Raw genomic sequence first — 26,732 nt, 5'->3', positions numbered from 1 at the left:
TGTGTTCAGCTGCTTCCTTTATTAGAAACAAGTGAGATGTACCAAGCAGAACAACAATGCATTTGGTATTTCTTCCCCCATCCCGGAAATGGATGCCCCTCCCACAGCCCGGAGCAAAGCCAAGACACAAAGGTGAAGCCTCCCCTTTCCCGTTCCTGGATGTGGGCGCCTGGTTGGCAGTCAATCAGTATTTTTGAACTGATCTGAATGAAATCTTCCCCCACAGCCTCCCCAGGGACAGTCTGTTTGCAGGCCTGCCTTCCCCTGACAGTAATAACCCGAAGCTCTGCGTCTCCTCTGGTTCCAGGGCAGGCGGCCAGGCCTGAAGAAGGGAGCCTGGGGTGGAAAGGCCCTGGCCAGAGATACGCCCCGCCCCGTCCCCTGGCCCAGCAGCCACCCTCTCCAGGGCTGAAGCTGTGAAGCTATCCAGGCCTTTGGGCCATCCCTTCAGTTGGTTAAATGCTGGTCATCTTTGGGCAAAGAATTCAAGAGCACTGGGACACCCACCCTAGGCTTCAAGTGAGTCAGCAAGTGGGTGACGGCAGTCAGAATGGAGTTGCAGGCAAGGCCTGAAATTTTCCATAAACCTAGGTGTTGCGGTGGCTTGATGTAGGCCGGCCTTCAAACGAGACAGCAGCATCTTCGGAAGCAGGCGTGCGTGGGGACACCAGCCCTGTGCAGACCTCAGTCCAGAACCGAGACCTCCTTTCTCCCCAGCTCTCTCCATACAGAGACAGGAGGCCGTGGGAGTGTGCTGCGGGGTCATCCCAAAGGCTGGAGGTAAACATCAGGAACATGGAGTCTGAAAGCCCAGCACTGGAGGCAGAGGGCGAAGCCACACCCGGGAGGCCCACTGTGAGCGGCGGCCTGAGGCAAGTCCCAGCTGATGAGCTTGGAGGCCCTGGGCTCTTCGCCTTGTTTGGTTTAAGCCAGTCACGGCTCCACCATCCTGCAAGGCCCCAAACCCCAGGCAATGGTTCTCTCTGCCCAGAAGTCCTGGAACGGGTCGAGTGAAGAACCCAGGGAGTGCTTGGGCAAAAAGAAGACTAAGAGCAGCCACAACCCCACTCCTGCAGACCTGTGGGTGGTGCTGAAGGCAGGGCAGGGTCCCTACAGAGGGCGACAGCAGAGTCCAAGGAGTGACTGCAGGGAGACACTGGGACCTCCCCAGGCAATCGCTTTCTTCCAGAGCGGGCATGGGCCTCACAGTTTCCATCCCATGACTTTAGTCACCAAGGCAAAGCTCACTCCTGGGGCCGTCAGGCACCCCAAATTTCAGAGGCAGCTCAGGCCGGGACTTGGCCCAGAGCTGAGCAAGCCTGTGACAGGGAGCCTGTCCAAGTTCCAGTCCTGCCTGAGGTGGGAGAGTCGGGAACTTTGTTCTCTGACATCTTTAGAAGCACGCACAGGGTGGGCTGCTCTGGGCCATGGGATGCCATGTGTCTGATGTCTGTGAGGCTGTGTGGGCAAGCCCCTGCCTCTCCGACTCCGCCGTCTGTGGAATGCAGTGCACATCTTGCTGAGAACAGCAGCTTCTTTGGTCTGGGTATCTTGGAGTCAAGGAGTCAAAGGTCAGCCACGATGGGGGCCTACAGTTTGCAGCACAGGGACGACGGGGAGAAAGGAGGCCCCCTAGAGGCCTCTGATGAAAGTGTGATCAATGGAGTTGGGGGTTCCGTCTGCAGAAAGCCTGGCCAGCAGCCCTGCTTGGGCAGGGGCAGCACGGCCCCATCCCAACTAAGCACATGATCCCCTCCAGCTCTGGGGACTCTGCACAATCAGTCTCTGGCAAACCTCACCAGAGCCCACAGCCTGCAACACAGCCCTCCTGGCCCATGGAACACGATTTCAGTTCCCACAGCTGGGCTGAGCCTGGCCTGCCGGCAAGACTTCCTTCCCTCTACAAGTAGAGGTAAAAGCAGCCAGGAAACCCCCTACCTCACACGTCACACCATCCACCCACTGACCTCGTCCTAGAGCAAAAGTTACATACAAGTCTGGATATGAGTTGCTGCTGCTGACAATTCATAGCCCAACCCTCCCCAAACCACTTGGCTGAGCGAAACTGAGGAATGCCTACGTGACAGTCATGTGACTGGAACCTCCATTATTTGGAGAGCCATAGGCAGCATCAGTCACCATTACCACCGCAAAAATCCACAACACATCATCAGTGGAAATCAGACTCTGACAATGGCAACAGGAAATCATTTCTGTTGCCAAGTGCAGACTGGCATCTCATCACCACTCCCTGCCGTGACCTGCAGGCTGTATGTCTTGGAAAGGAGCAGAGACGGCTAATGGGCTGGAAGGCACCGGCCCAGGGCTGGAGGCTGAGGTCTGGGTATCAGCCCCACACCATCCTTGCCCAACCAATCCTGGGGGCATCAGGTCCTGGTTCTTTGCTCTAAGATGAGCTAGGCAGGGCCTGCACTGACATAGTCTCCACAAGGTCCCAGGTGCTATACAAGGAGGTCAAAGGTCCCCTTCATACTGCCAGTCACCCCAGGCAGTGGAAAAACAATCTCACAGGACTTATCCCTGTCATATAAGATTGGCAACAGTTGGCTAGAGAGCCTGGATGTAAAAGTCAGTCGTTGGCAGGATGACTTCCTACAGGGAGCAGGCTAAGAGGACTAGAAGAGGGAACTGGATTCATGAAACGCACTTTCACAGGTCATCCCTGCTGCGCAGGTTCAGGATGCAAAAAAGGTACAACCCCTGCAGGAGCGCCTCCGAGTCAGGTCTGCTCCAGCCAGGCCTCTACCTGCTCTTCCCAGAGAGCGCTGAGCCCTCCCCAAAGCCCTGCACAGCCCCTCCACCCGACGCTGCCATTGCCAAGCCAATCAAACCCAGCTGACTCAGAAGGGGAACTGGGTAAGCCTCCCACATCCTCTTTCTCCTGCTCCCCTGAGAAAAGTCCATGCCTGCTTTCAGAAGGAAACAATTCAATTGTACCGATATGTGTCTGTCGGGCACTGGCCTTAGAGTCGAATTTTGAGGAATGATCTGGATTCAGTTTTTCATTAGAGACCAAACATCCTTGTACATTTGGAACATGAAAGATATTTAAAATATTTATATATATATATATAATATATATATATACTTTTATTATTCACCCGTTAACTCCATAATATGCCAATCACGAGCTAGTTTTCAGCAGTTACATTCCCTTGATCGCGGCTGCATAACGGTGCGATTAATTGGAAAACAGGGAGACCAGAGACACGGCCAGAGATGGCATCTCGCAGCCTACGCCATTAATACAATCATCAAGTTCAGCGGCGGTCTGTAAAGCCGGTTCAGTTCTGCTCCCCTTGCCAGGGATTCTCACGTTTGTGAAAATTGGACCAACAAGTGGTGGGGCTCCATTTCCTGGTAATTCTCAGTGGCTTTATCCAGAATCTCACTGGCAACTGGTTACTGTAACACCAGCCCAACCTAGGAGAGCCAAGAGGGGAAAGGCAGAGTTGAGGGGGCAGCTATCCGGACTCCCCTACTCCCCGTGCAGTCCTGAAGGCCCAGTGAGAGTCCGCAGGGCGCTACTGTGCGGAGTGAGCAGGCTCCGGCGAGTCCTGGGCTCTCACTCAACCTCTACCTGATGCTTCAGACATCAGAGCCTTTATCTGCAGCACCCTGAGGAATACTGGGCACCAGGCCGCACTCCAGTTCATCTGCCAGGTACCCTATAAGTGTCGGCTTCCCCTGGCCCTGAGCTGCCCTCTGGAGCTGGTAGAGGAAGGGCCATGCTGGGACGAGGGCAGCAGCCCCTTGAGTCAGATTCTCTCTTCCTGGCAGACCACGGGCATGTGACTGGCCAGTGTCCTGGGACAGTCCCAAAGCCCTGCCGCATTGGATGAGGCCACTCACCTGGTGGGAGGAGGCTGACAACCTTCCCACTTCCGTGTGGCTCAGGGGCCTGTGCCCTCTGCCCCCCTCACACCTGCTGCTCAAAGGGGAACACTGGCCCTGCTCGTGTGGCCACCAGAGGGAGGGGACTCTTCCAGGGCCCAGACTGATGCTGGATCCCAGACCCAAGGCCCTGCTTCTATTACAGGTACCAACACCTGACCCAGGCCAGCCCCGAGTGGGCCCAGCTGCCAGGGTGCCCAGAATGTACATACCTTCTCTGCCCCCATGCTGGGGCACTTCCAATTGTACAGGTAATACTGTAGGTTGCCATCCCCAATGCCGAACTTGAGCTTCTCCAGGAAGGTTTTGTTCTCCATGAGATCCAGTGCATTGAACACGTCAAACCCTTTCTGCGGGGCAGCAGGGAGAAACAAGGACAGGTGAGGATGGGTGGACGCCGCCTCGCATTCCTGCCCTCTCTCTCCTGTTGTATCAGAACCGCCCCACGGGCAGGCGGCCAGGGCAGCGATCTGCCTTCAGAGGTGCCTGCTGCTTCTGTGGACATCCAGACTCCCGTTAACGCCCTGCTCTCTGGTGGCAGTTCTCATGACATGCTGAGTGCCACCTTACCTGGCCTCTCCGCAGCGTCCCCCCAAGGACGCATTTGTGCACCCAGAGTCCAGGCCGCCGCTCCCATTGCTATGCTTCCCTGAAACATGCACGTAACTTCCACAGTCCTCTCTGGAGACCAAGGCCTGAACCTTTTCCTAAGAGAAGGTGCTCAAGAGCACCTCTGCTCTTGAGCCTCACTGCTCCCCAACTCCCTGTCACCCCAAGTCCCAGGCCTTGGCGCACCGAGGGACTTAATGACATGTGACATGCTTCTCTGAGGCTGTGACAGACTTGATCAGGGACTGGATGGTGGCCGGCAGCCGGCGCACAGTGGGCCAGGCCGAGCGCAGGTAGACCCCACGGGCCAGGGCTGCCCAGTGACCTCTCAGGTGAGAGAGAAACCTGGACCCCTCCCTGCCATGCCCCACCAGTCAGCAGCTCATGACTCACCACAACAGACACCACCAATCTTCCCATTCCCACATTGGGGAGGTCGTAAGGAGAACCCCTCACCTCCCCGTGCAGGCCTGGCTATTCAGGCTCCTTGGCAGCGCCTCCCGTGAGAACAAAACTCACTGAAATACATCAGGAGTTCAATGCCTTCACCTGGTGTGGACACTCCTTGCTCCCTCCTAGTTTTTGAGCTGAGGGCTGGAGACCGCTAGGCTGCTCCCAGAGTGAAGCAGGAAGATGACAAGGCCTTGAAGCCCCCCGCCCAGGAGCAGCTCCTGAGAGCTGTGCTCAGCACTGCCCCACCGCCCCTTCCCTCTGGTTGGCTCCTCACCATTTTGGCGAGAACGAGGGCGTCGCTCATGAGGTCTAGGAGAGGGGTCTGAGTGTGAACATTGTAGAAAGAGTAAGCAGCCTTCAGACTCTTGTGGGTCGGGTGGTTCATGATGGTGGACGGAAGTGTATAAAAGCTCAGGAAATCAGTCACCTCCCCGTTTGCATTCTGATGGGAAGACAATAAAGAAGGCAGGGTCACACCGGCACGGGGCCGCGCAGCCTGGGAACAGAATGTTCCCACTGCCCTCCGCCACCCTCGGGCAGCTCTGTCCCTCCAGATGAATGGGTGGAAACTGAAACAGGATACGCAGGGAGGAGAAAACACATCAAGAGGGAACCTGAGGACGGCGCTGGGAGGAAAACCCAGGCTGGGCCAGGGACTGACTCTGCCACACTCCTTCCCCACCTGCAGCAACAGGGCCTTCTCACAGCTCATGGCCCCACAAACGTCCAGCCAGCTCCAGACCCAGCAGAGCTCACCTGACCAAGTGGGGCTCAGCTCTGTCTGCTCAGGGTCAGCATCGGGGAGGGAGAGATGAAGGGCTCACGCCAGGGCCAGAAGAGCTCTTTTTAGCAAATGCAAGCTACAACTTCCTGCCTTTAGTGGGGCCCAAGCACAGGTGGTCCAGGAAGGCTAGGGTGCCAACTCTCTGGTCAACTGCTCTTCGGTTACCGAGCCCGGGGATACCCATCACTGCGGGAGAACGCCTCCCTGTCCACGGGGCCAAGGCCCAGAACACGCGTCCCCGCTCACCTCCACCACAAAAGTGTCAATGATATTCTCCTGGGGGTAGAACCAGTGCTCCACCTCCTCCTGGCTCATGACAGGCGTGAGGTGGAACTGCTTCAGGTACCGGCTGAGAAGCTGGTGCACTACTGGAATGTCCTTTTTCTCCATTGGTCGCAGCCCAGCTGTCTTGGGAGTCTGGAAGAAAGAAACCAGAGAGCATGAGATGTGCTGACCATGAGCGCCCTGGCTCCCTCTCAAGTCCTCCATGAACCGAAAAGCTCGTGCTGTCTGCCTTCCTACCCTGACCCTGAGTCTACCCCCCAGGCCCTCAAGAGAGCCTCCTCGATCACCTCAGGTAGCCCCCTCTCACCCTCTGTCCACATCCGCAAGCACAAGTCCCACCCTCATGGTGAATCTGGCCCTTTCCCTGCCGGTTAAGGCTGCCATCCTTGGCTAAGGCTGTTGCGTCAATCTCTTATCCACATGGCCCAGGCTGGCTTCCTAAGAAAACACAGCCCATCACAGCCCTGCCTGCTCCAGACGCCCCAGCACAGGGCCCAAGACCAGCCACCCTCGGAACCAGTGGCTGTTGTAGCTGTGACCGTCTGTATTTCTGGCCCAGGAGTGCTCAACAGAAGCGATTTTGCCTCCCAGGGGACATCTGACCATATTTGGAGATGTTTTTGGGTTGTCACATTAGGGGCAGGGTGGCTGCTGGCATGGAGAAACCAGGGATGCTGGTAAACATTCTGCAACATACAGGATGGTCTGCTTGACCAACAACTACCTGACCCAAAGTGTCAACGGTGCCGTGATGAAGAAGCCCTGGCCAACGCATGGATGTGCTGAAGTGGGTCCAGCCCAGGGCTGTTCCTGGGCCTCCCAAAGGCTTTCTTAGCTCCCCACCCTTGAGCCTCACAATCCTCTCCCCCTCAACTGCAGCTCGTCTCTTTCTGCACGGCTCCATCTCCTACCGACTTAGGGCACTTCACAGGCACCCAGCCACAGGCACCGTGGAACCCCGGGGGCCCAGCAGAGTCTACCCTGGATGCCCACTTAGGGATGTCCACTAGCACACCGTTGGACCAGCAGCACCCCCGGCAGGACAGTGATGCCAGTTAAATTCAGAAGAAAAGCATTAAATTCCCAGGACTTAATCTCCTGCCAGAATCCCACTCCACAGCTGCTTCTCCTTAGAAAATGCTTAAGTGGAAAAGAAGCCATGTGATGCTCGGGAATAAATACTGTGGCTGAGGGAACATCCCCAAGGGCTTAATACACAAAGGTGAAAAAAATTAAAGTGTTAGTCATTCGATAGTGCCCGACTCTTTGCGACCCCAGGTACTGTAGCCCGCCAGCCTCTTCTGCTCATCCTCCAGGCAAGAATACTCAAGTGGGTAGCCATTCCTTTCTCCAGGGGATCTTCCCGACCCAGGGATTGAAACTGGGTCTCCTGCATTGCAGGCATATTCTTTACCGTCTGAGGTGAGGTCAGCCAAATCTGCAAATGGGGTGGAGTAGGTTTATATGGGGCTTCCCTGGTGGCTCAGTGGTAAAGAATCTGCTTGCCAATGCAGGAGACAAGGTTCCATGCTGAGGCCTGGAAAAGAAAATGGCAACCCACTCCAATATTCTTGCCTGGGAAATCTCATGGACAGAGGAGCCTGGCACACTACCACCCATGGAGTCAGAAAAGAGTCAGGACACAACTTCGTGACTAAATAATGACAGGTTTATATACCGCAGTCACTGCCTGACACAACCGATTCCCAGTGCAAGACCTGCTTTATCTGTAAGTTTACACTGGAGTATACTTGAGTAGCAGCGTTGTGTTAGTTTCAGGTGAACAGGAATTGCTTTTAAAACTGCAGCTCCACAAACTCCAGCTGCCAAAATTCCTTGCTAAACCTGATGTCGCTAGGGAACACTCACTGACCTTATTTCTACGTGGCACCGCCCACAGTGACACCTCAAATCCTGGACTGAAAAAGCAGCCCTGCTGGGGTTCTCCCACAGGCAAGGAGATCCAGAGACATTGTCCTAGCTGCAACACCACTTAAAAGAATGCTGTCTGTCTGCCTAGCAGGCGGGACCAGTCTAGCATGAGAACAGAAAGGAGGGGACACTCATTGTGGCTCCCTAGTCTGGTCTCCTGGGCAGTGCCTAACTGTGCTGCGGCGGGCCCTCCAAACTGGACACTGATGACCCTGGCCCAGCGGTGGGTCGACCCTCGGGTCAGCCGGCACCCAGTGACTGCGCTGACCCTGCCTGGAAGGGCTCTGAGGGAAGAGAAAGGACTGTAAGACCCAGGAGCATCCATCTCACTGGCAAATCAGGCAAACCAAGGCCCAGAGTTGAAAACCAGCTCACCGAAGCTGCCTGGTCCTTCAGAGGCAAAATCTGAGCAGGAGGACTGAGCCTGGAAATCTCAGCTCCCCTCGCAGGCTCAGTCACCCACCCTCTACCCGACTCAGCAGAAGTAGCAACAGATACTCTATGGCTCGTTTACACTGGTCCTGGGATGGGCTGCAGTACAGCAGATTCCTCTCCCCACTGTGCTGCCCTCAGGCTGAGATGACAAAATAGGCGCTCTCTGAGTCTGCCAACAGATGGCAGAGAAGCGAGTCCAGGTGCAGACTTGGGAAAACAGAAAGTCCAACTAAAATAAAACCCAGGCTACAGATAAGAGGAGGAGAGAAAGGGCAAGGCCAGGAATCTGGAAACCATGGGCTGGGCTGCTTTTCTGGTAAGAGAGCCCCCTGCCCCTGGCTCAGGCCCCACCAGGCTCTCCCGGTCTCCAGGCCTCCCTCCACCGCTCCCCCGCCCCCCCCCCGCCACCCTCCCGCTCCTGCCCAGGCCCCGGGGCCCCACTGGCCTCTGGTAGTCGGTACAGCTTCATGGTGCGCTGCATGGTCATGTTTCTGCTCAAGTGGGAGAACTTCACTTCAATCAGCTTCCGGGGATTTAGGGACCGATGCCAGTACCTGTGGGGACATAGACCTCCTGTCCTCAGAGGGCCGTGGCAAGTCGCACTAAGAGGACCTCTCCAGATGGCCAGCAGGTGGCATGAGAGAGCCATCAGGCCCCACTTGAGCCGGCCACCCAGGAGCTCCGTACCCCACAGTGAGTGCAGAGCGTACCCCACAGTGAGTGCAGAGCGGCCACAGTTCTTCCCATAATTTCTTCCTCAAGTTCACAAGCCCCTCCTCCGTACCAGCAGTTGTCTTGGGACAGGAGTCCTCACTCGGGGAATCAAATCAGTGGAAAAGACCTGAGGTTCTCCAAACGTCCGGCCTCTGCCTCCCTCCTCTTTGGCACCTAACTGATGTTTTCACTTTAGAAGCTCTTAAGGCAGAGAGTACTCAATTGTTCCAAAGAACTTTCAAAGACAGAGGTTTTGCTTGGTTCACAGAGATGAGACATGCTCTCTTTGGCCCACATAATATTCAGAACAAAACAGAGCCACTCATTTAAAACTATAGGACATTTACCATAAAGAACCAGATTTGGGCTCAGCCTTTAAAACAAACCCCCAGCAGACTGACCCCCTGCCATTTCCACATGGCAGGAATCAGAGGGAGCTAAGAAAGCCTGACCCCTTTGGACAGGGCATGCGCTGTGCAGGCTGTCGTTCCTACTGACTCCCTTTCACTCCCCGTGTGCCCTACTCGGCTCCTGTGGGCACCACCCCCCACCTTTTCAGACACCAGAACAGCGGATGCTCTCGGCCATGCACTGAGCTGAGGGGCAGAGCTGTGACTCATGGTGACACAAGCTCCCCAACTAGAGTGGGCACACCACCATTTTGAGAACCTCTCCAAGAAGAGGTTTTTACCTGCAGGTGCCGACAGGCTTTGGTAACACCACCCCGGCAGTGTAAACAGCTTGGAAGATGCCCTCCAGGTGAACCCGCCGGGTTATCTCACGGATCAGCACTGGAGCCACTCTCTTGGAGCGCAGCTTCTTGTGGACACACAGGAAGTTGATCTCTACCATCTTCTTCTCTCTGCAGAGTCAAGAGAAAACCCAGGGTCGAGGCTTTTAACAGGCGAGGCCATCCCTTAAAGCATGGGAGGCCCGTGTAGGGAGCGGGGCCCCCAGCACAGGCTCGTGTTCTGGCCCCACCTGTGCTCAGCAGCTAGGAACACCCTCCCATTGCCCTGCTCTGCTGCACTAGGCAAGGAACCTGGTCTCTCCTCAACACAGACTCTACTTCCAAAGAGGGACTCAAGCAAACTCCTTTATTTAAGGCACCACCGGCATCTTCCTGGTGAAGCCCCCAGAGCAAGCTGAGCGAGCCCCATCTTCAGCCATCAGGAACCCCACAGAAGTCAAGGACTATCCTACGATTTCAGGGGTTCTGACTCCCCCAAGCGCAGAAGGCTGTGGTAGATAGATGGTTCTGACATTTCCAAAGAAACGAAGAGCAGAGCTGGAAGGCCCCGCGACCGTGGGTATGAGTCACACCAGCCCACTTCTGAGTGGCTCGAGCATGGCGACGCATGACTGGCATAAGTGCCAACAAGCTGGTCAGGGAGTGGGTCAGCCCTCAGGGCGGACCCCTTCCAGCCCAGGTCACAGACAAGAGCTCCAGCAACAATTCAGAGCAAGATGGGCAGTTCCTATTATGAATTTCTATTCCTAGGAACCCAAGTTCCCTCCCTTCAGGGGAACTTCCCTCCTGCTTCTATGGAAGCTATGTATATGTTTTCCCCCCACTTTCCACGGTGGGGACACGGGTCGGGGGTGGCGCTGGTGCTTACGTGTCATAGATATGGATGTTTGCCGGGATGGCGCTGATGAACCCAACTAGTTTCCGACTTGAGACCACTCGAACCCCACAGTGCCACTGGGGGAGCCAGCCAGGCGGCCGGAGAGCCCTGGAAGAGAGACAGGAGCTGTGGGCACGGGGCTGCCTGCCAGCGGGCTGGGCAGACTGTCTGGGCCCACCACCGAGTCTGGCTCTAACCTCATGCTACCATCTCCCTGGGGAGGGAACAGCTCAATTCTCTGAAATCCACTTTCAGGCCAAATCCTCCTGGACACCAATGGGACCAAGTCACAGCCCTTTCTTGCTGCTCAGTCCACTTGGCCTATTTACCCAACCCAGGGCTGTCACACTGAAGATTTCATACTGATCCAGTTTCTTTGTGCTCACTGACTCTGACAGCCTGAGCTGGAGCCCCAGCCTCCTTGGCTCCAAATCCAGCGGGTCCCGTGGTCAGGAGCCGGCTGTGGAGCCTCTGGAGCTCTGGGCTCCATCTCCTCCCCGCCTTCCACTCTGGCGGTCTTCCTTTCCCTCCCCCTTCAGACAGGTCCCCTCTGTGCCAGCCTCATGCCCTACCTCCTTGGATATTAAATGAGGCCGGAAAGGGGAAGGAGTGCTCAGCCAGGCAAGGCCATTTCTATACAACCAAACATGCTCAGGAAATAAGACTGAAAATGACCCTCTATTCTTTTAAATCTTAGCAGGTCTCATCCCTCCTTCCCTTCTCACCTAAAGTCATCATACAACAGACGATTTTTTCTTCTGGGTACCAATTCCATAAAGGAATTTCTCACCCAGTCATTGTGCCTTAAATAAAGTTTCAATTCTGAGCTCCACTGGAAGCAATCTCAAAAACCACACACTGATTTGCCATTAAAAGGTTGGCACTTAGGAGGGATGAGCAATCTGGCGCCTTGCTTCTCTGCTCTGTGGCCTCAGAACCGTAGGGAAGTCCTTACAACTCACCACAAAAGAAATTCTGGGGAATAATCAAACCGGAACATGTTATCATCATCTTCCACATAGTTCTCATTCAGGAGAGTGTAGAGTTCTTTCAGCTGCAGAGAGAAGAGGAGCCGCCTTAGAAGTATTCTGCCAGAGGCGGGGGCGGTGGGGGGGCGGGCATGGAAACCAAGGCCAATACCCTGGGGCTCCAAGCTGTTGGGAACAAGGCAAACTACCAAAAACTCTATTTAATCTCACAAATCCTTTTCATCCGGGCAGGGCAGGGACTCCTGGAACAAGCAATCTAGTGCTTAAGAGGGAAACTGAGTCACCAGGGGTAGAGGGGCAGACTTAAGCACAGGAAGTGTGGCAGGCCAAGAATGTCATCCAAGTAACAGACCACTCCATCGCGAAGACAAGGGACTGAATGAACGGACGAACAGGGAAAATGAAAGCATGAAGAAGAGGTATCCACCTTGGGGAGCGAGCTGCAGGGGTTAACTCTCAACGCGCCAGAGATGCTGTGTGCTATTCAGGCGGAGTCGTGGGCAGATCCCAGAGGCAACAGATGGGAGGGATCTGCTAGCCCTGCTTGGCTCGGCTCTTCTTAGAAGAGTCCTCGAGGAAGGCCCGAGGAGAAGCCACCTTGGCTGCGTTCTCGGTGAACGCGGTGCCCTGTCCACGCTGGTGGTCAGCCCAGGCCTACTCACCACACCACGGTCCCCCAGGTCCAAGGCGTCCCAGGTGAAGCCCTGGGGCAGCGTGTAGGGCTCCTGGCGGATGTTGTCTTTGTCAGGCTCCACAGGACCATGTGTGTTCACAACTTCTCCTGCAAGCAGAGCACAGCCATGAGTTTCATCGTTGGCTTTCTTGGGGAGGGAAGGGGCTCAGCTCAAAAACTGACCTCAGCAAATTCCCCCTGTCCCCAGGAGCCCTCCATCCAAAGAACACTCTCTCCTTGGCAATGGCAGACCGTCTCTCCGGCTACCCTTGGCCCCTAACTGAGGGCCAATTTGTGGCCAAACTTCAGAACAATCCTGGGAGCCAAGGTGGCTGGTGTCTTGGACCTTCTTTTAAATCCCCCTTCAGTTACTAAATGACAAACATGTATCTTGGCTAACTTGGCTTCCTGCCTCCCAGCTGGTATAGAGTGTTGTCATGGCTCTGGCCCAGGCCCATAGACCTGGATGGATTTATAAGGAGTTGCAACAAGGCAGCTTTTGTGTCAACAGCAGTGACAATCTACCAGGCCCATTCCTGAGGTGGACAATGGCGTCCAGGCGCCGGGCTCTCTCTGGGTCCTGCCAGCCTGGGCTTTCACCGACAGGGGCCAGTTAACTGCAGCTGCCAACTCGGGCCCACGGTGTTTACAGAGCCCTGTGAGTGCCTCTGGGCTGAATCACTGAGTCTACACCACACTGCTGGGAAGTCGCCCCCTGACACAACATCCCCACAGGATAGACACCCCTCCCCTGTGCAATACACAAGGGGTACAGGGGATGCCGAGAAGACAGAGCCCTGATTCCTAGCCCCAGCCAAACCAAACCTATCTGACAGAACTCGGACGCATCAGCCACATCATTTCGGCCCCTGGAATTATTTGGCCCTGGTAGTTTCTACAGTTCAGAGCTTATTCGTTCATGCTCACAACTCAGAAGAGGGAATGTTTAGCACACTTTAAACACGGAGTCTTCGGGACGTCCCTGGTTGTCCAGTGGTTAAGAGTTCACCCGCCAATGCAGGGAACATGTGTCCCATCGCTGGGCCGGGAAGATTCCACATGCTGTGGAGCAACTAAGCCTGTGCGGCACAACTACTGAGCCCGCGCTCTGCAACAAGAGGAGCCGCTGCGATGAGAAGCCTGCGCACCACACCTAGGAAGGAGCCCTGGCTCACTGCAACTAAAGAAAGACCTTGTGCAGCAACGAAGACTCAGCACAGCAATAAATACATAAAATTTTGGAAAAAAAAAAAAATGGAGTCTTTGAAGAGAGACAGCAACACTGACATACATACACCACCATGCGTAAAGCAGCCAGTGAGCTAGTGGGAGGCTGCTGCACAGCACAGGGAGCCCTGCTCGGAGCTCCGTGATGGCCTAGAGGGGCAGACAGGGGTGGGAGAGGGAGGCTCAAGAGGGAGGAGATAGATACAGTGCTAACGGCTGGTTCAAGCTGTTGCATGGCAGAAACCAACACAACACTGTAAAGCAATTATTCTCCAATTACAAACAAAAACAAAGAGAAGACAACAAAAATTTTTAAAAAATAAATAAGGAGCCTTTACAGAGGACCCACTGAGTCCATGGCTCCCAGCACAGGGCTCTGCACATTCTTGTCATTCAGCTCAAGCTGTTACTGATGGTCAGACTCCTAACCCAAACACACCGTTCTAATGTGTAACAGGCAACTGTGGACCCTACCAGGGATGGATCAGTGGGGCAGGTGTAGTGGAAATGGTTGCATCTGGCCATGAGCCAAGGAAAACACCATGAGGACTGACCATCTAACTCTCGCTCAGCACATTTACTGAACACCGGCTGGACATCATGCACCAGGACAGGGCTGGGAAAATGTCCCTGGCCTCACAAGACATACCATCTTCTGGGGAAACAGTCAAGAAACAAGTCATAACCAATGTGCTAAGGGTCAAAGACTGCAAACAGGCAACACTGGGGTCACAGAAAGGAAGAATCCGGTTGACTCCTATTTATAAGCTGCTCTCAAGTGAAGGTTTCCTTGGGAGAAAGGCTATATTTTTCTCCCCTAGTTTAGAAACTGGCCTTTTGATTAATTTGTAAAGTAGTCCTTGTGAATTAATTGACTAGAAGTCAATCCACTTTCATTTCCTTGCCATGTATAATTTTTTGAGCCTTATAAGCCAAGGGCCAGACCCCTGGGAAACACCACGGATCCCTACTCTAGTCTTGAGTAGGTGCTAATCTATTTTCCCTATCTTGTTTTGAGTTTATACCCCCTTTTATTTAAACTTCAGAACCCTTTATCATTTTTCCCCAAGATGCTCTCACAGACAAGATACAAGTGATCCTCCTCACCAGATGACAATAGTCTCAAGGCCAAATCATTTCATTCAGGCTGGCTACCAGGTCCTGCTCACACCAGGCACTGCCATTTGCACCTTCACCATCTGTTCTCAGAATCCTAGACAGCGCCAGCTCTGGGGCAGGAGCTGGTGAATGACATGGATGCAGGTCCTTGTCATCATGGGGCCCAAAGAGACAAAGCAAGCAGGCACTTGCCACTCAGCATAATGAAAGTCCGCAATAATGAAGTATGGGGGGATGAGGAGGAGATGGAGAAAAGACCTCTTAGAAGAAACATCTAAAGATGTGACCTCAGGGATGTTCCTGGCGGTCCAGTGGTTAAGATTCCGTGCTTCCACTGCAGTGGGCACAGGTTCGATCCCTGGTCAGGGAACTAAGATCCTGCATAAAAAGAAAAAAAAGATGTGATTTCAAGGATAATTAGGAATTAGGCAGGGGTAGACTGGGTGGGGCAGGGAAGGTGGGTACACTGCGGAAGAACAGAGTCAAGACCTGGAGATGAAAGCAGGGGAAAGGAACTAGGAGACAAGGCTGAAGAGAAGAGCGGGGGCCAATCGTGGAGGACCCTGCAAGCTGCGAGAGGCTGGACTTCATCCGAAGGGCTGTGGGACATCCTGAATGGGTCTTTAAGGGGGATGGTAGGGAGCAGTGACATCCTGAGGTCTGAATTGTACAAAGAGCACTCAATAAGTGCTTGTCAACTGAGTGAATTTGTATACAAAATATTCAACTGGTAAGTCTTGATCTGTGTGTTGACAAACTTGTTCTCATAGGTTGCTGCTGCTGCTAAGTCACTTCAGTCATGTCGAACTCTGTGCGACCCCATAGACGGCAGCCCACCAGGCTCCCCCGTCCCTGGGATTCTCCAGGCAAGAACACTGGAGTGGGTTGCCATTTCCTTCTCCAATGCATGAAAGTGAAAAGTGAAAGTGAAGTCGTTCAGTCGTGTCCGACCCTCAGCGACCCCATGGACTGCAGCCTACCAGGCTCCTCCGTCCAGAGGATTTTCCAGGCAAGAGTACTGGAGTGGGGTGTCATTGCCTTCTTCATCTCATAGGTTATCTCAAGGCTATTTACCATCTGCAAGACAAAGCTGACAAAGCAGAGTGAGAGGTAACACTGAGAAAGAAGCAGCCACTCAGAACAGACTCGCAGTCTGGGGTGCCGGCAATGTTGAGAGCAGCCCAGGGGTCCTGCCCGCCACCTTCTACTGGCTCACGAGCACCTCTGGCCAAGGAGGTGGGGGCTGCTTCTCAGGGGGCAGAAATGCAGCCAATTGTCTCCGGGCTTCCATGAACCGGCTGTGGAGGACACTGGGAACTTTGAAAGACAAACCTGGGCTTTCAATGGTTCCTTTCTGCACACTCTACCCCTAAACTCTCTTTCTGCCTTCTAATACTCAAGATCCAAAAGTAAGCGCCGCAGGGCAACTGTGAAGGACTTGGGAGAAAAGAATGCGAGATCTGGGAGACCTTAAGCCAAGCAAGCAGGACAAGGGAAGGACAGAGTGAGGAAACCTCTCTTTCAGGGCCCAGGGCAACCAAGCCCAAGTCGGCATTCTCCCTTTCTTTGGTAGAGTTACTTTCCAAACTAATCTAACTGTGGCCAGATTCCAACCCACTAAGGTCAGGCAAAGAAAAAGGATTCCTCATCCTTCCATTAGTGTGGGAAAAGGAGTGACTTTTAAAAAGAAGAATGACACAGTCTGAAAAAGGGGATGAGAAGCTGATTTGGGCACACAAGAGAACTATTATACAGCTGAAAACACTGGCTGTTTAGAAGCCTTTCAATGGTGAACTTAGGATGATTGTCTACTTGAAATTAGGAGGATGACTTTAAAGAATTCTGGGTCTCTTGAAAGTGTTAGTTGCTCAGTCGTGCCTGAGTCCTCTGAGACCCCATGGGCCTGCCAAGCTTCTCTGTCCATGCAGTTCTCCAGGCAAGAAGACAGGAGTGCGTAGCCATTCCCTTCTCCAGGGGATCTTTCCAACCCAGGGATCACACCTGGGTATCCTGCATTACAGCCAGAATCATTACCGTCTGAGCCATGAGGGAAGCCCCTAGGTCTCTTGAGTGGAATACAATCTAATTCTAACTCTCCCCACAAGTCGGGCAGTGCGGCAAACACAGGACATTTGATATGCTTGAGATTCAAAATTACTAGCCCTCATTTAAGTGGAAAAAATGAAAGAAAGAAGCTATAAATGACACCACCCAAAGGACACTCAGAAGCAGAACTAGGGTGACACCTCAGCCACGTGGACCACCCGATGCCTGTGATGCAGTACTTTCTATCGGCTAACTCAGACACAGAGGAGGAATCCTTTATTTGGACTTGACTGACCTGAAAGGCAGACTGGCCAGACACTCGCAGTGATCCCTCTTCCAAAAAGTCCCACACTCCACGCTGCCACAGGCACGGGGTGAGGAAACAAAACTGAGCCAGGACTTCCCTGGCGGTCCAGTGGCTAGGACTCACACTCCCCGTGTAGGGGGCCGGTGTTCAGTCCCTGGTTGGGGAGCTGGATCCCATATCCCACCACGAAGGTCAGAGATCATGCATGCCTCAGCTAAGACCCAATACAGCCAAATAAATAAATAAATAGTAAAAAAAACAAAACAAAACTGAGCCTCATTTCCCCTTTCCGAGATCATCCAGGTCCCGGTGAGGAGTACTGTGGCTTTTTCATAAGCTTTCTGAGAATAAAACTGGAGCGCCCTCTAATTTACAGGTGGAGAAACTTTGGCAAACAACAAAGAGCAAATGAGCTGAAGCAAGAGAGAAGCGAACTCCATTATGCTAACCTGCCTCCTGACCAGGTGCCATGTCTGTGAAGAATGAAGTCACCCGTTTGCAAATTCTTAATGAAAAATCAAATCAAACCAAAACTCCATCTGAACACAGCAAAGGTGGAGGCTTCCCTGTTAGTCCAGTGGCTAAGACTCCACGCTCCCAGTGCAGGGGTCCCAGGTTTGATCCTTGGTTGGGGAATTAAGATCCCACATGAGGCAACTCAGGAGAGTTCAAACACCGGAACTAAAGATCCCACATGCCACAACTAAGACCCAGACCAGTCAAATAAACAAACAGATAAATAATAAATATTAAAAAAACCCCACAAAACCCAGTAAAGATGCATGTCAGCTTCCTCTGAATGTCTCTCTGTGTAATCCACTTAGAGGTGGAGCGTGTAGCTCTTGATTCTTCCTGGGGGAGTGGTCACTGGGACCCGTTACTAGTAATGCCCGACTAACAGCATTTATTGTTCGGTCGCTCAGTTGCGTCTGACTCTGTGACCCCATGGACTGTAGCATGCCAGGCATCCCTGTCCTTCACTATCTCCCAGAGTTTGCTCAGATTCATGTCCATGTGATCCAAAGCCTTGCTGGGGGGCTTAGCCAGTGGCCTGGAACCTGGATGGCCTGGGCAGCCCGACAGACCTGGTGGATGGGTCAGGGCAGGGTTCTAGTCAATAGACTTCAATAGAACAGTGCCTGCTGCCCGTTCACCACCCATAACGACCTGGGCACTGCTTTGCTCTCCACCCCATAGGGACACATCTCAGCCTGTTTCTGGACTGTGACTAAGCTGCCTGCAAACCATGTGCTTCAGAGCAGAGCTTCTCAAACTTTCAAAGTGGACGCAAAGCCCCTGCAGGTTCTGATTCTGCAGGCCCGGGGCTTGAGCGTCTGCGTGTCTACCAGCTGTTCAGCAATGCCCGCCCACCCTGCTGTTTGGAGGGGCACGCTCTGGAGTAGACGACTCTCCTTGGGCACAGATGCCCCCTCCCCTTACCAGCCTTCCGCTGTGCCCTTGGCCCTCCTCCCCACCACACACAGTCAGCTCTCACCGTGTCTTAACACGGACAGCCTGAAGGTCACCTACGTTTGTGGTTCACACATACTTTTTTTTTTTTAACATACCTACTTTTCCAGTCACACAGAAAATAGAAATTGGGCTACCGATGGGTCCAGAATCATGACGCAATCACTACAGAAACTTCCTGGCAATAATGCCATCTGCAGTCACCATGGAGGCGAGCTGTGGCTGGGTGTCAGCAGGCATCTCTAACCTGCTACAACCAGTCCCTTCTGGAATGCACTTATTTTCTGCCCGTCCCACCCTTCTAAGAGTTCATCATAGCTTTTTGAAGAGGTGCCAACCAAACCTGTATATAGTAGTCCAGGTGTTAAGCCATAACCGTTAATCAAAATGTCAAGTCATTTTGCATTCAGTCAGCACAGCACACACTGTCTGAAAGGCAAGGGAGGAGGTGGGGGACTGGCCCATTCCGGATTAAACACCTGCCCAGATATACAAGACAGTCTCTATAAAATCTGTGTGAAGCAATACATACATGGGCGCACATCCCCACTCATCATGTGCCAAGGCAGTCTTTCTTTGCAGATTTATACTGGATGATGATGGACTAAAAGGACCATTGTTTATCCTCCATATGGGCTACTGTGAAATGATAAAGTCCCTGAACATCAGTCTTTTCTGAACCGCACTGTAAAGACTACCCTCTAAAAATGGCCACCAAGGAACAATAGGACTCTCTTGTCCTTCTCCACAAATCCCGAGTGGAACCCTTAGCGTGGCTCAGGCGCTCCCGTGCCCTCTCCTCAGGAAGAAGGCACATACATACCCAATTTGGGGACAGGCTGCGTGTCCCAGAACTGGTAGCTTCGTTTGCTAGCCTCTTCCATGGTTTTCGCAGGTCCCTGACCCACTGAAAAAAGTTCAATAGCCTTCTGTATTTCCTGGATCCTCTCTGCTGGCAAAGAGTTCATCTGAACAAGACAAAGTTGGGGAGAGAAAAGGCTCATTATGTTAATAAGCATTTTTGATTCATTCACGTTCAGGAGTTAAGGGAGTACAACTCAAAGAAGGGGTGTGGCTTCTCAGAGGTCAACTGCTGTAGGACAACTGGAAAGAGTGATTGATGATGAGCCGTGTGGTGGGTGGGTGCTTCCTACAGGGTTTCTCCTCTTCTTAGTCTTATGATGTTTGACGGCAAAACCTGGCTTAGTGTAAAATTTCAAACATGCGGCAATGTAAATACACACAGAAGGTAAAAACCCAACAGTCCTGTCCCTCAAATATAACCCTTGTCATCAGCAGTCTTAAATTTGGGAGGTGGGGTGGGAAAAGGAAAATATAATCTCAGACTTTTCTGCATACAAGTTCCAAACACACACACGATTTTCAAAAACTCAAATTGAATGGCAGAGTATTATTTTACTGACTGTTCTTCTTTAAATACTGAATCTTACAGGCCATTCCAGGGGGTCACGTGGACCTGCCTATGATTCCCCTATGAGCACAGACCACAATGTATCTGGCCAACCTTCTCCCACTGGGCATTTGGTGATCCTGGTCTTCAGTTTTACAGACAGTGCTATAATGAACTTTCTTCTGCATCTATTTTTTGCTCACTGAATAGGTCCTTATGCAGGATAAAGTTTAAGAAAGGAAGATTGCTGGATCAAAGGGGATGCACATTTGAGATTACATATATTATCAATTTACTCTTTAAGAAGAGAGTATCAATTAAGAAAACAATGAACAGTATATGAGAGTATGTTTCTCAAGACTCTCATCATTAGATTTACCAAATCTTAAACTCTGCCAATCTAGGGGGGGAAAATAGTTGCTTTAATTTTCATTGTAAGTTGAACCATCTTTTCATATAAAAACCTTTTTCTTTGTGAATGGCCTGCTTATTTCATTAGTTTAAACTGACTGACTTATGTAGTGCAAATAATTGCCCACTTTGTTATCTTTTGACTTTTTCAGAGAAGTTTGATAGTTGTTACTTTTTCTTTTATGGCTTCTGGATCTTATGTCCAGTTTCAGATTCTACAAATACCTTTAGGTTCCTCTAATACTTTACTACTTCCTTTTTTCATTTAAATTGTAAAGGAAAGGGAGACTATAAACCCATATATTTATATTGCTCATTCCTGGGAGGCAGAACTCTTAAGTGATTTTCATTTTGTTCCTGTTGCTAGGTTTTTCCCTACATTCCTTATAACGTATGGCATCATTCTCATAAAGAGAAAAACAGAAGGGCTATGCAAACGGTGTTTTGCTGGGATTTTCTCATTTTGAAGTGAACCAGTTTGATAAAGGTTTGAGTTCAAATCCCCACCATCCAAACCCCCACTCCCAGAGAAAGAAACAAACAAGAATCCCTGAAACAGAAGTAGGGCTTGGGCTTGGATTCCTGACTGAAAGACCTGGGTAAACCACTTCCTCACATCTTTAAAATGGGAAGACAACCACCTACCTTGTAGAGAAGTTGAAGGCACCTCGTTAATTTAAACGATGTGCCTGGCAAGAACCTAGCTAGCCAACATTGTAGTCAACAATGGTGACTTCTTTTTTTTCATAGTGGGTTTGGTATTGAAAATATTAAAAAAACTGCTTGAAGCTGTATTTCAATAAGGTAGAAGATTTGAGGTGGAGTATAACTTTTGAGGCATAAAGCAAAGGTGGGTATACTGATGAGACTAGATTTTTTGTGAGGCTTGTAAACTGAAGTTAATACTAAAAGGAATTATGGATCTGTTTTGAGCTTCCTCCAGGGCCTGCTTTGAAGAGGATAGCACTTATCTGAAATAAAAGGTTTTCTTTTCTTTTTAAGAAACGTTAATCTTTATTTCTTTATTTAAGGTCTTAAGACCAGACTGTGTGTGGCATATGGGATCTTAGTTCCTGACCAGGGATCAAACCTCCTGCATTAGGAGCTCAGAGTCTTAACCATTGGACCACCAGGGAAAACCTAAAAGGTTTTCTTTTCTTAATGTTATTTTATTTACAAAACAAAACAATCTTTACCCACACTTCTGTGTTTCGTGTCCGCATGTCACCCTTAGACATAAGCTTTAGGCCAGTGGTTCTCACCTATGGAACTCAGAAATGGGCTCTGTGGGGGTCTTAGTTCTCAGTACTGTGACTATGGCATCAAGAGAATGCTTGAGAAACATAAAGGTCTGCCTTAAAAGGAACAGACCTTCATTTTCATAGTGGTGGGGACTGAAAAGGCCAGGAACCACTACTCTAGGCCGCAGGGGGCTGTCATAAGGGAATTACTCTCCAGCACCTAGCACAGCACCACCTGCAGCTGTGCACCTGTAAATTCTGAGGGGGCGCTATGCTCGGGGGTCAATGTCGCATCTGCTGTGCCTCTCAGGGTAGGACAGCAGCTTCATCACCTAGGTCTAGGGCAGCAGGGGGAGCCTACCCCTCCATCTTGAAGTAATACCAGTGGAGACTGGCAATCTATTACATTGTTCCCATGCATTTATCCCAACGCACTCTCTTCTGAAAGAGCAACTCTCAGGCCCAAGAAAACAGAGCCTCCTTGTTACCTTCACAGGCTGATCCTGGGCTGAATCTGTCTCGCTGCCTTTCTCTTTCTTCTTTTTTTGTTTCTTTTTCTTCTTTTTGGCTCCAGTGTCATTGGCTGGACTCAAACCACTGTAAGACAAAGTAAATACTGATGCAGGCTTTTTAAAAAATCATCTGTTTTGAGCTGCACTGACAAAGAGCTTTCTGTGGAACCAGACCTTTCTTAATCAAGCCTGTGGGCTTCAGAAGCAGACCAGAGAATCCAGGCCCCAGAAGGGGCATTTGGAGAATGCCAACGGACACAGCTCTCCTCTCCACTCCCAGCAAGGAGGGAGAGTGCCCAGGGAGGGAGCCATGTGCAAGGAACAGCCTATTTGTTTGAAAGGACCTCTTCTGTTCTTGCTTCTATTTTATGTGGTTTATTTTCTTTATTTTTTTGGCTGCGCCAATTGGCGTGAAGGATCCTAGCTCCGTGACCAAGAATGGAACCTGGGCCCTCAGCAGTGAGACCGTGTAGTCCTAACTCCTGGACCACCGGGGAATTCCAATGGCTCATTTCCTTTAGATTGCCAGGATGCTCGCATCAAAGGTAAATGTGATTATTAATAGGGCATTCATGTTACCAACTCTTCCTTAGAGTCCAAAATTTAAAGGGATGACAGCCCAAAGTGATCTTTTGGAAACTCTTCCTCACTTCCACTTCCCCCATCCCACTGCACTGGGTTCTCTGAGCTGCCCCAGCTGAACCTAAGATACAAGGCGGCTCTGGAAGGGAGGAAGGAGCAAGGAAAAGGGTAGCTTAATGTTGCTGTGATCTGTGTCTAAAATAGTCAAGCGATCATGAGAAATGCCTAAATCAGGCCTGTAGGATAGAGGACAACTGTCAGCCGGCAAAACCCAGCGCTAGGAATCTTGGGAAAACATCAACAATGAACACCCAGCCAGCCCTGCTCAGAAGAGATTCACAGGCAACATGTGTGCGTGTGAACCACAGCAACGGGGATTTCCTCCTGCTGCTTTCCTTCTGCATGACTCACCCAATGAAGGAAGCAAAAACAACTTCTTAGCCATATTTAATCGTTTTCTACAGGCTTTTAAAAAATTGTTCTCTGTATCCTCTCTCAACACTTCTACTGAGACACAAATCACATATTACACTGTGTTTTGCTAACATTTTTTTCATTTATTCGCTCCCAAATGCTTTCTCCCAATTCTTGTTGAGTTTCGGATATTAGTTTTGATTCTGGGTTTCCTTCATTTTACTGATGAATTTTAAGGTTCACTTTGAAGCCTGCTTTTCCTAATCACCATCAAAGTTAAGTTCTTGCCATGTTTTCAGTGATTTTGGCATTGTCAGACTGGGAGTAATGCTGGACTCTCACGCTGCCATTCTCTCTGGAAATGTTCCATTAAATAAGGTAAAAAAAAGGCCTTCTCTGGTGGCTCAGTGGTAATGAGTCCACCTGCCAATGCAAGAGAGACAGATTCAATCCCTGGTCCAGGAAGATCCCACATGCCTTGGAGCAACAAAGCCCGTGCACCACAACTACTGAGCCTGTGCTCTGGAGTCTCAGGAGCCACAACTATTGAGCCCACCTGCTGCAAACACTGAAGTCCCGGTACTCTAGAGCCCGTGCTCTGCAACAAGAGAAGTCACTGCAATGAGAAGCCGGCACACCATGTCTATAGAGCAAGCCCCCGCTTGCTAGAGAAAAGTCCGAACAGCAACGAAGACCCAGCACAGCCAAAAAAAAGAATTTTTTTTTTTTTAAAGAAAGTCAAAATTAGGAGTCCAATCAAAGGGTACCGTAAACCCTAATCTGCAGATCAGCTAAGTGCAGGGTATTGTTTTTGCTGTATAGGCTAGATAACCAATTTTCAAAGAATTAAAATAGTATAAAATACATTTTACATACCATTGTGGTAAGTACTATTTAAGCTTTATAATTCAGAAAGGCTTCATGGTCTTAAAGTGCCTGCAAGTTGTTATGAATATTAACTCTCATCTCCTAGTACGTGAGGTAGGGAGCAGGCAATGTGCTGCCATTTCCTGTTGCAGAATGTCTTCAGATTACTGTCTTCCTTGTCCTGGCTGGCGGACAAGGCAATGGCACCCCACTCCAGTACTCTTGCCTGGAAAATCCCATGGGTGGAGGAGCATGGTGGGCTGCAGTCCATGGGGTCGCAAAGAGTCGGACACGACTGAGCGACTTCACTTTCACTTTTCACTTTCATGCATTGGAGAAAGAAATGGCAACCCACTCCAGTGTTCTTGCCTGGAGAATCCCAAGGATGGCGGAGCCTGGCGGGCTGCCATCTATGGGGTCGCACAGAGTGAGACATGAGTGAAGCAACTTAGCAGCAGCAGCGGCAGTCCTGGCTGGAAGCACTCCCATCCACACTTCATGACCTTACACTTGGACTAAAGGAATCCCCAGCCTTTCCTGGATCTCGACTCACAACTGCTCTGCCTTATCCTAAACTCTGCATGGCAGTGGGACTCGCCAATGTGAAAATGGCTTTCCACGTGTCCCTCCCATGCTTGAAAGTCTACGGTGACGGCGGCTTCTAACTCTAGAAGGTATCCGACCCAGCTTTCCCCTTGGCCCCTCACATTCAGTCCCCATCTAGCTCATCCACCCTCACCACCCCTGCTCTGGAGTAAGTGTGCCTGCACCCATGGGGCCAGGCCTCTCATCAGGCCCCTGGTGCAGAAAGACTGAAATCAGAGAGATCACGTCAAGGCTGGAGGTTACTTTACTCCCAGCATAAGGTCATGAAGTGCAGATGCAAATGCACTTCCTAGGTATCATATCAGTGGGACCCAGAAGGCACAACACAGAAGGAAAACCGATAACACTGAGGGCGGAATAAGGCAAACTCCCTAAAACTAGAAGCTCAGCAGAACCCCCAAGGCCATGGCAAAGAACAGGAACTTTGAAGCCATTTATAAACTGAAGATAAAAGTTTTTCTCTTATTATCTCAACTTTGATATCTTGCACAGGCCTGTTTGCAGTCTATGACAACTCTACTGTGGTTTGCTGTTCCAGAGACATTCTCACTTCAGTCTCAGGATTATAAGGTTTAAAAGCTGGTTGATGGCAGGAGACAAAGCAGGGTTCCATTGCTGATACAGTTTATAAGTCCCTACTCATTTCAGCTTATGGGAGGAATTCTCTGGTCCCTGTAAGTGAATTACCGTAAGAATTGTTTTTTATGGGAAAAAAGCATCAAAAAGGTTAAAGTGAAGAACTGCTGCATATTAACCAGCTGGACACTTACTAAACACAATTTCACATAAGGAAAATAGAAGAAATTACTTCCTCCAACTGTAGACATCTTTTCATGTGGGCGAAATCCCTAAAAAGTTCCCTTCCTGCCTTTGTTCTTGCGGTTCAGTGGAAGCAGCCATCTCTTCACAGACCCCATTTCTGGGGAAGGACTTTGGGCTGAACTCTCGTTCTGTTTTATGCGTTACTAATACAAGTGTCTGGCAAACTCCAAGACCTAAACTCAGACTGGAGAGCTCATTTCATTTTCCTTGTATTGGCTTGAATCTGCACATGAAGTTACTGAGCAACGATCCTGTCTCAACCTGTACATGAAGAACACGGAGAGGAGACGCTTGAAGAACAAAGGGAAGTTTCAAAGAAAAGTCAGTCACTGAGCGACCAGGTACTGAGCCACCTTCATAAGAACATCATGAGCTCATCACGGTCTCTCAGTTAACAAGCCAAACAGGAAGACAAATGACTCAGAGAAGAGACTTCCAAGGAGCCCAGGAGGGTTAGCTTTCTAGGTGATTATAATAACTTTAATTATCCGTAAGAAACCAAACCAAGCTCAGAGGCCTTGAGAGTAGGTCTTAGGAAATATTAAGGGTAGCTTCTTAGGAAGCCAACACCATTTCACAGAAGGATGGGCTCAATTCGGATTTAGGAAGAACGAAACCAAAGGACCCCATGGAAGCAAGGCTGGTCCTCCTCAAAAGAATTTGGCTTCATTTTTAAAGGGACATGGAGTCCATCCCCACTGGGTGGGTATCCCTGGGCATGCTGGGACTCTGCAAATGAAAACAAAAAATCTCTCAAAGATCTTACTAAACCTGTCAGTCACCCTAACATACTTCAAAGGGATGGGCCAGCGCCTTGGAATATGGCAAATCAAAGTCTACCTTTGGTTCATTTGGTTCCAAACTAATAAGCAGAGAATTAGTGAAACTTGCCAGCTCTTTTTTTTTTGGAGAAGGGGCTGTTTGCCTGCAATGGAAAAGGAGACAAGAATTCACATAAAAATTTTGGAATGTACTTTCTAAAGTAAAGCTGACCAACTCATTAACGACCAACCTAGCAAGTATGGGATGAATGAACAGAATGACAAAACCAGGAACAAGGAAGAAAAGCGATCATGAAATGTCATTTTTAAAGGAAGGTCAAAATATTCTAAGTTCAAACAAGTAAGAAATCCTATGGATGCTCTGGAAGAAAGTCAGGGCTGGGGGGGCAGATGGAAAAGGAACCTCAGTACTTATTTCTAGAAGCAGAACACAGCATCAGAGTGTGAGCCTGGTGGGAGGCAAGGGCAAGCTGACAAGAACAGCAACGAAGCTCTAAA

General features: G+C 50.7%; 1 protein-coding gene across 1 annotated transcript in view; it reads right to left on the bottom strand.

Moving 5' to 3' along the window:
- Positions 1-26,732, bottom strand: part of NMT1 (N-myristoyltransferase 1) — a 33,912-nt gene continuing 7,180 nt past the window's right edge. Inside the window, exons 2-12 of the mRNA XM_027517281.1 lie at positions 22,138-22,246; positions 19,410-19,554; positions 12,407-12,525; positions 11,718-11,809; positions 10,747-10,863; positions 9,819-9,989; positions 8,859-8,967; positions 6,008-6,178; positions 5,252-5,419; positions 4,128-4,265; positions 1-3,444 (exon numbers count right to left, since the gene is read on the bottom strand). Coding sequence (XP_027373082.1) covers positions 3,424-3,444; positions 4,128-4,265; positions 5,252-5,419; positions 6,008-6,178; positions 8,859-8,967; positions 9,819-9,989; positions 10,747-10,863; positions 11,718-11,809; positions 12,407-12,525; positions 19,410-19,554; positions 22,138-22,246 — 1,360 coding nt within the window. The 3' untranslated portion in view covers positions 1-3,423. The remainder of the gene's footprint in view (positions 3,445-4,127; positions 4,266-5,251; positions 5,420-6,007; positions 6,179-8,858; positions 8,968-9,818; positions 9,990-10,746; positions 10,864-11,717; positions 11,810-12,406; positions 12,526-19,409; positions 19,555-22,137; positions 22,247-26,732) is intronic.

This window comes from Bos indicus x Bos taurus, chromosome 19 (assembly GCF_003369695.1).
Source record: "Bos indicus x Bos taurus breed Angus x Brahman F1 hybrid chromosome 19, Bos_hybrid_MaternalHap_v2.0, whole genome shotgun sequence".
Classification (NCBI taxonomy): Eukaryota; Metazoa; Chordata; class Mammalia; order Artiodactyla; family Bovidae; genus Bos; species Bos indicus x Bos taurus.
Note: the sequence above shows the minus strand (reverse complement) of the source record. Positions and strands in the feature narration are given on the sequence as shown.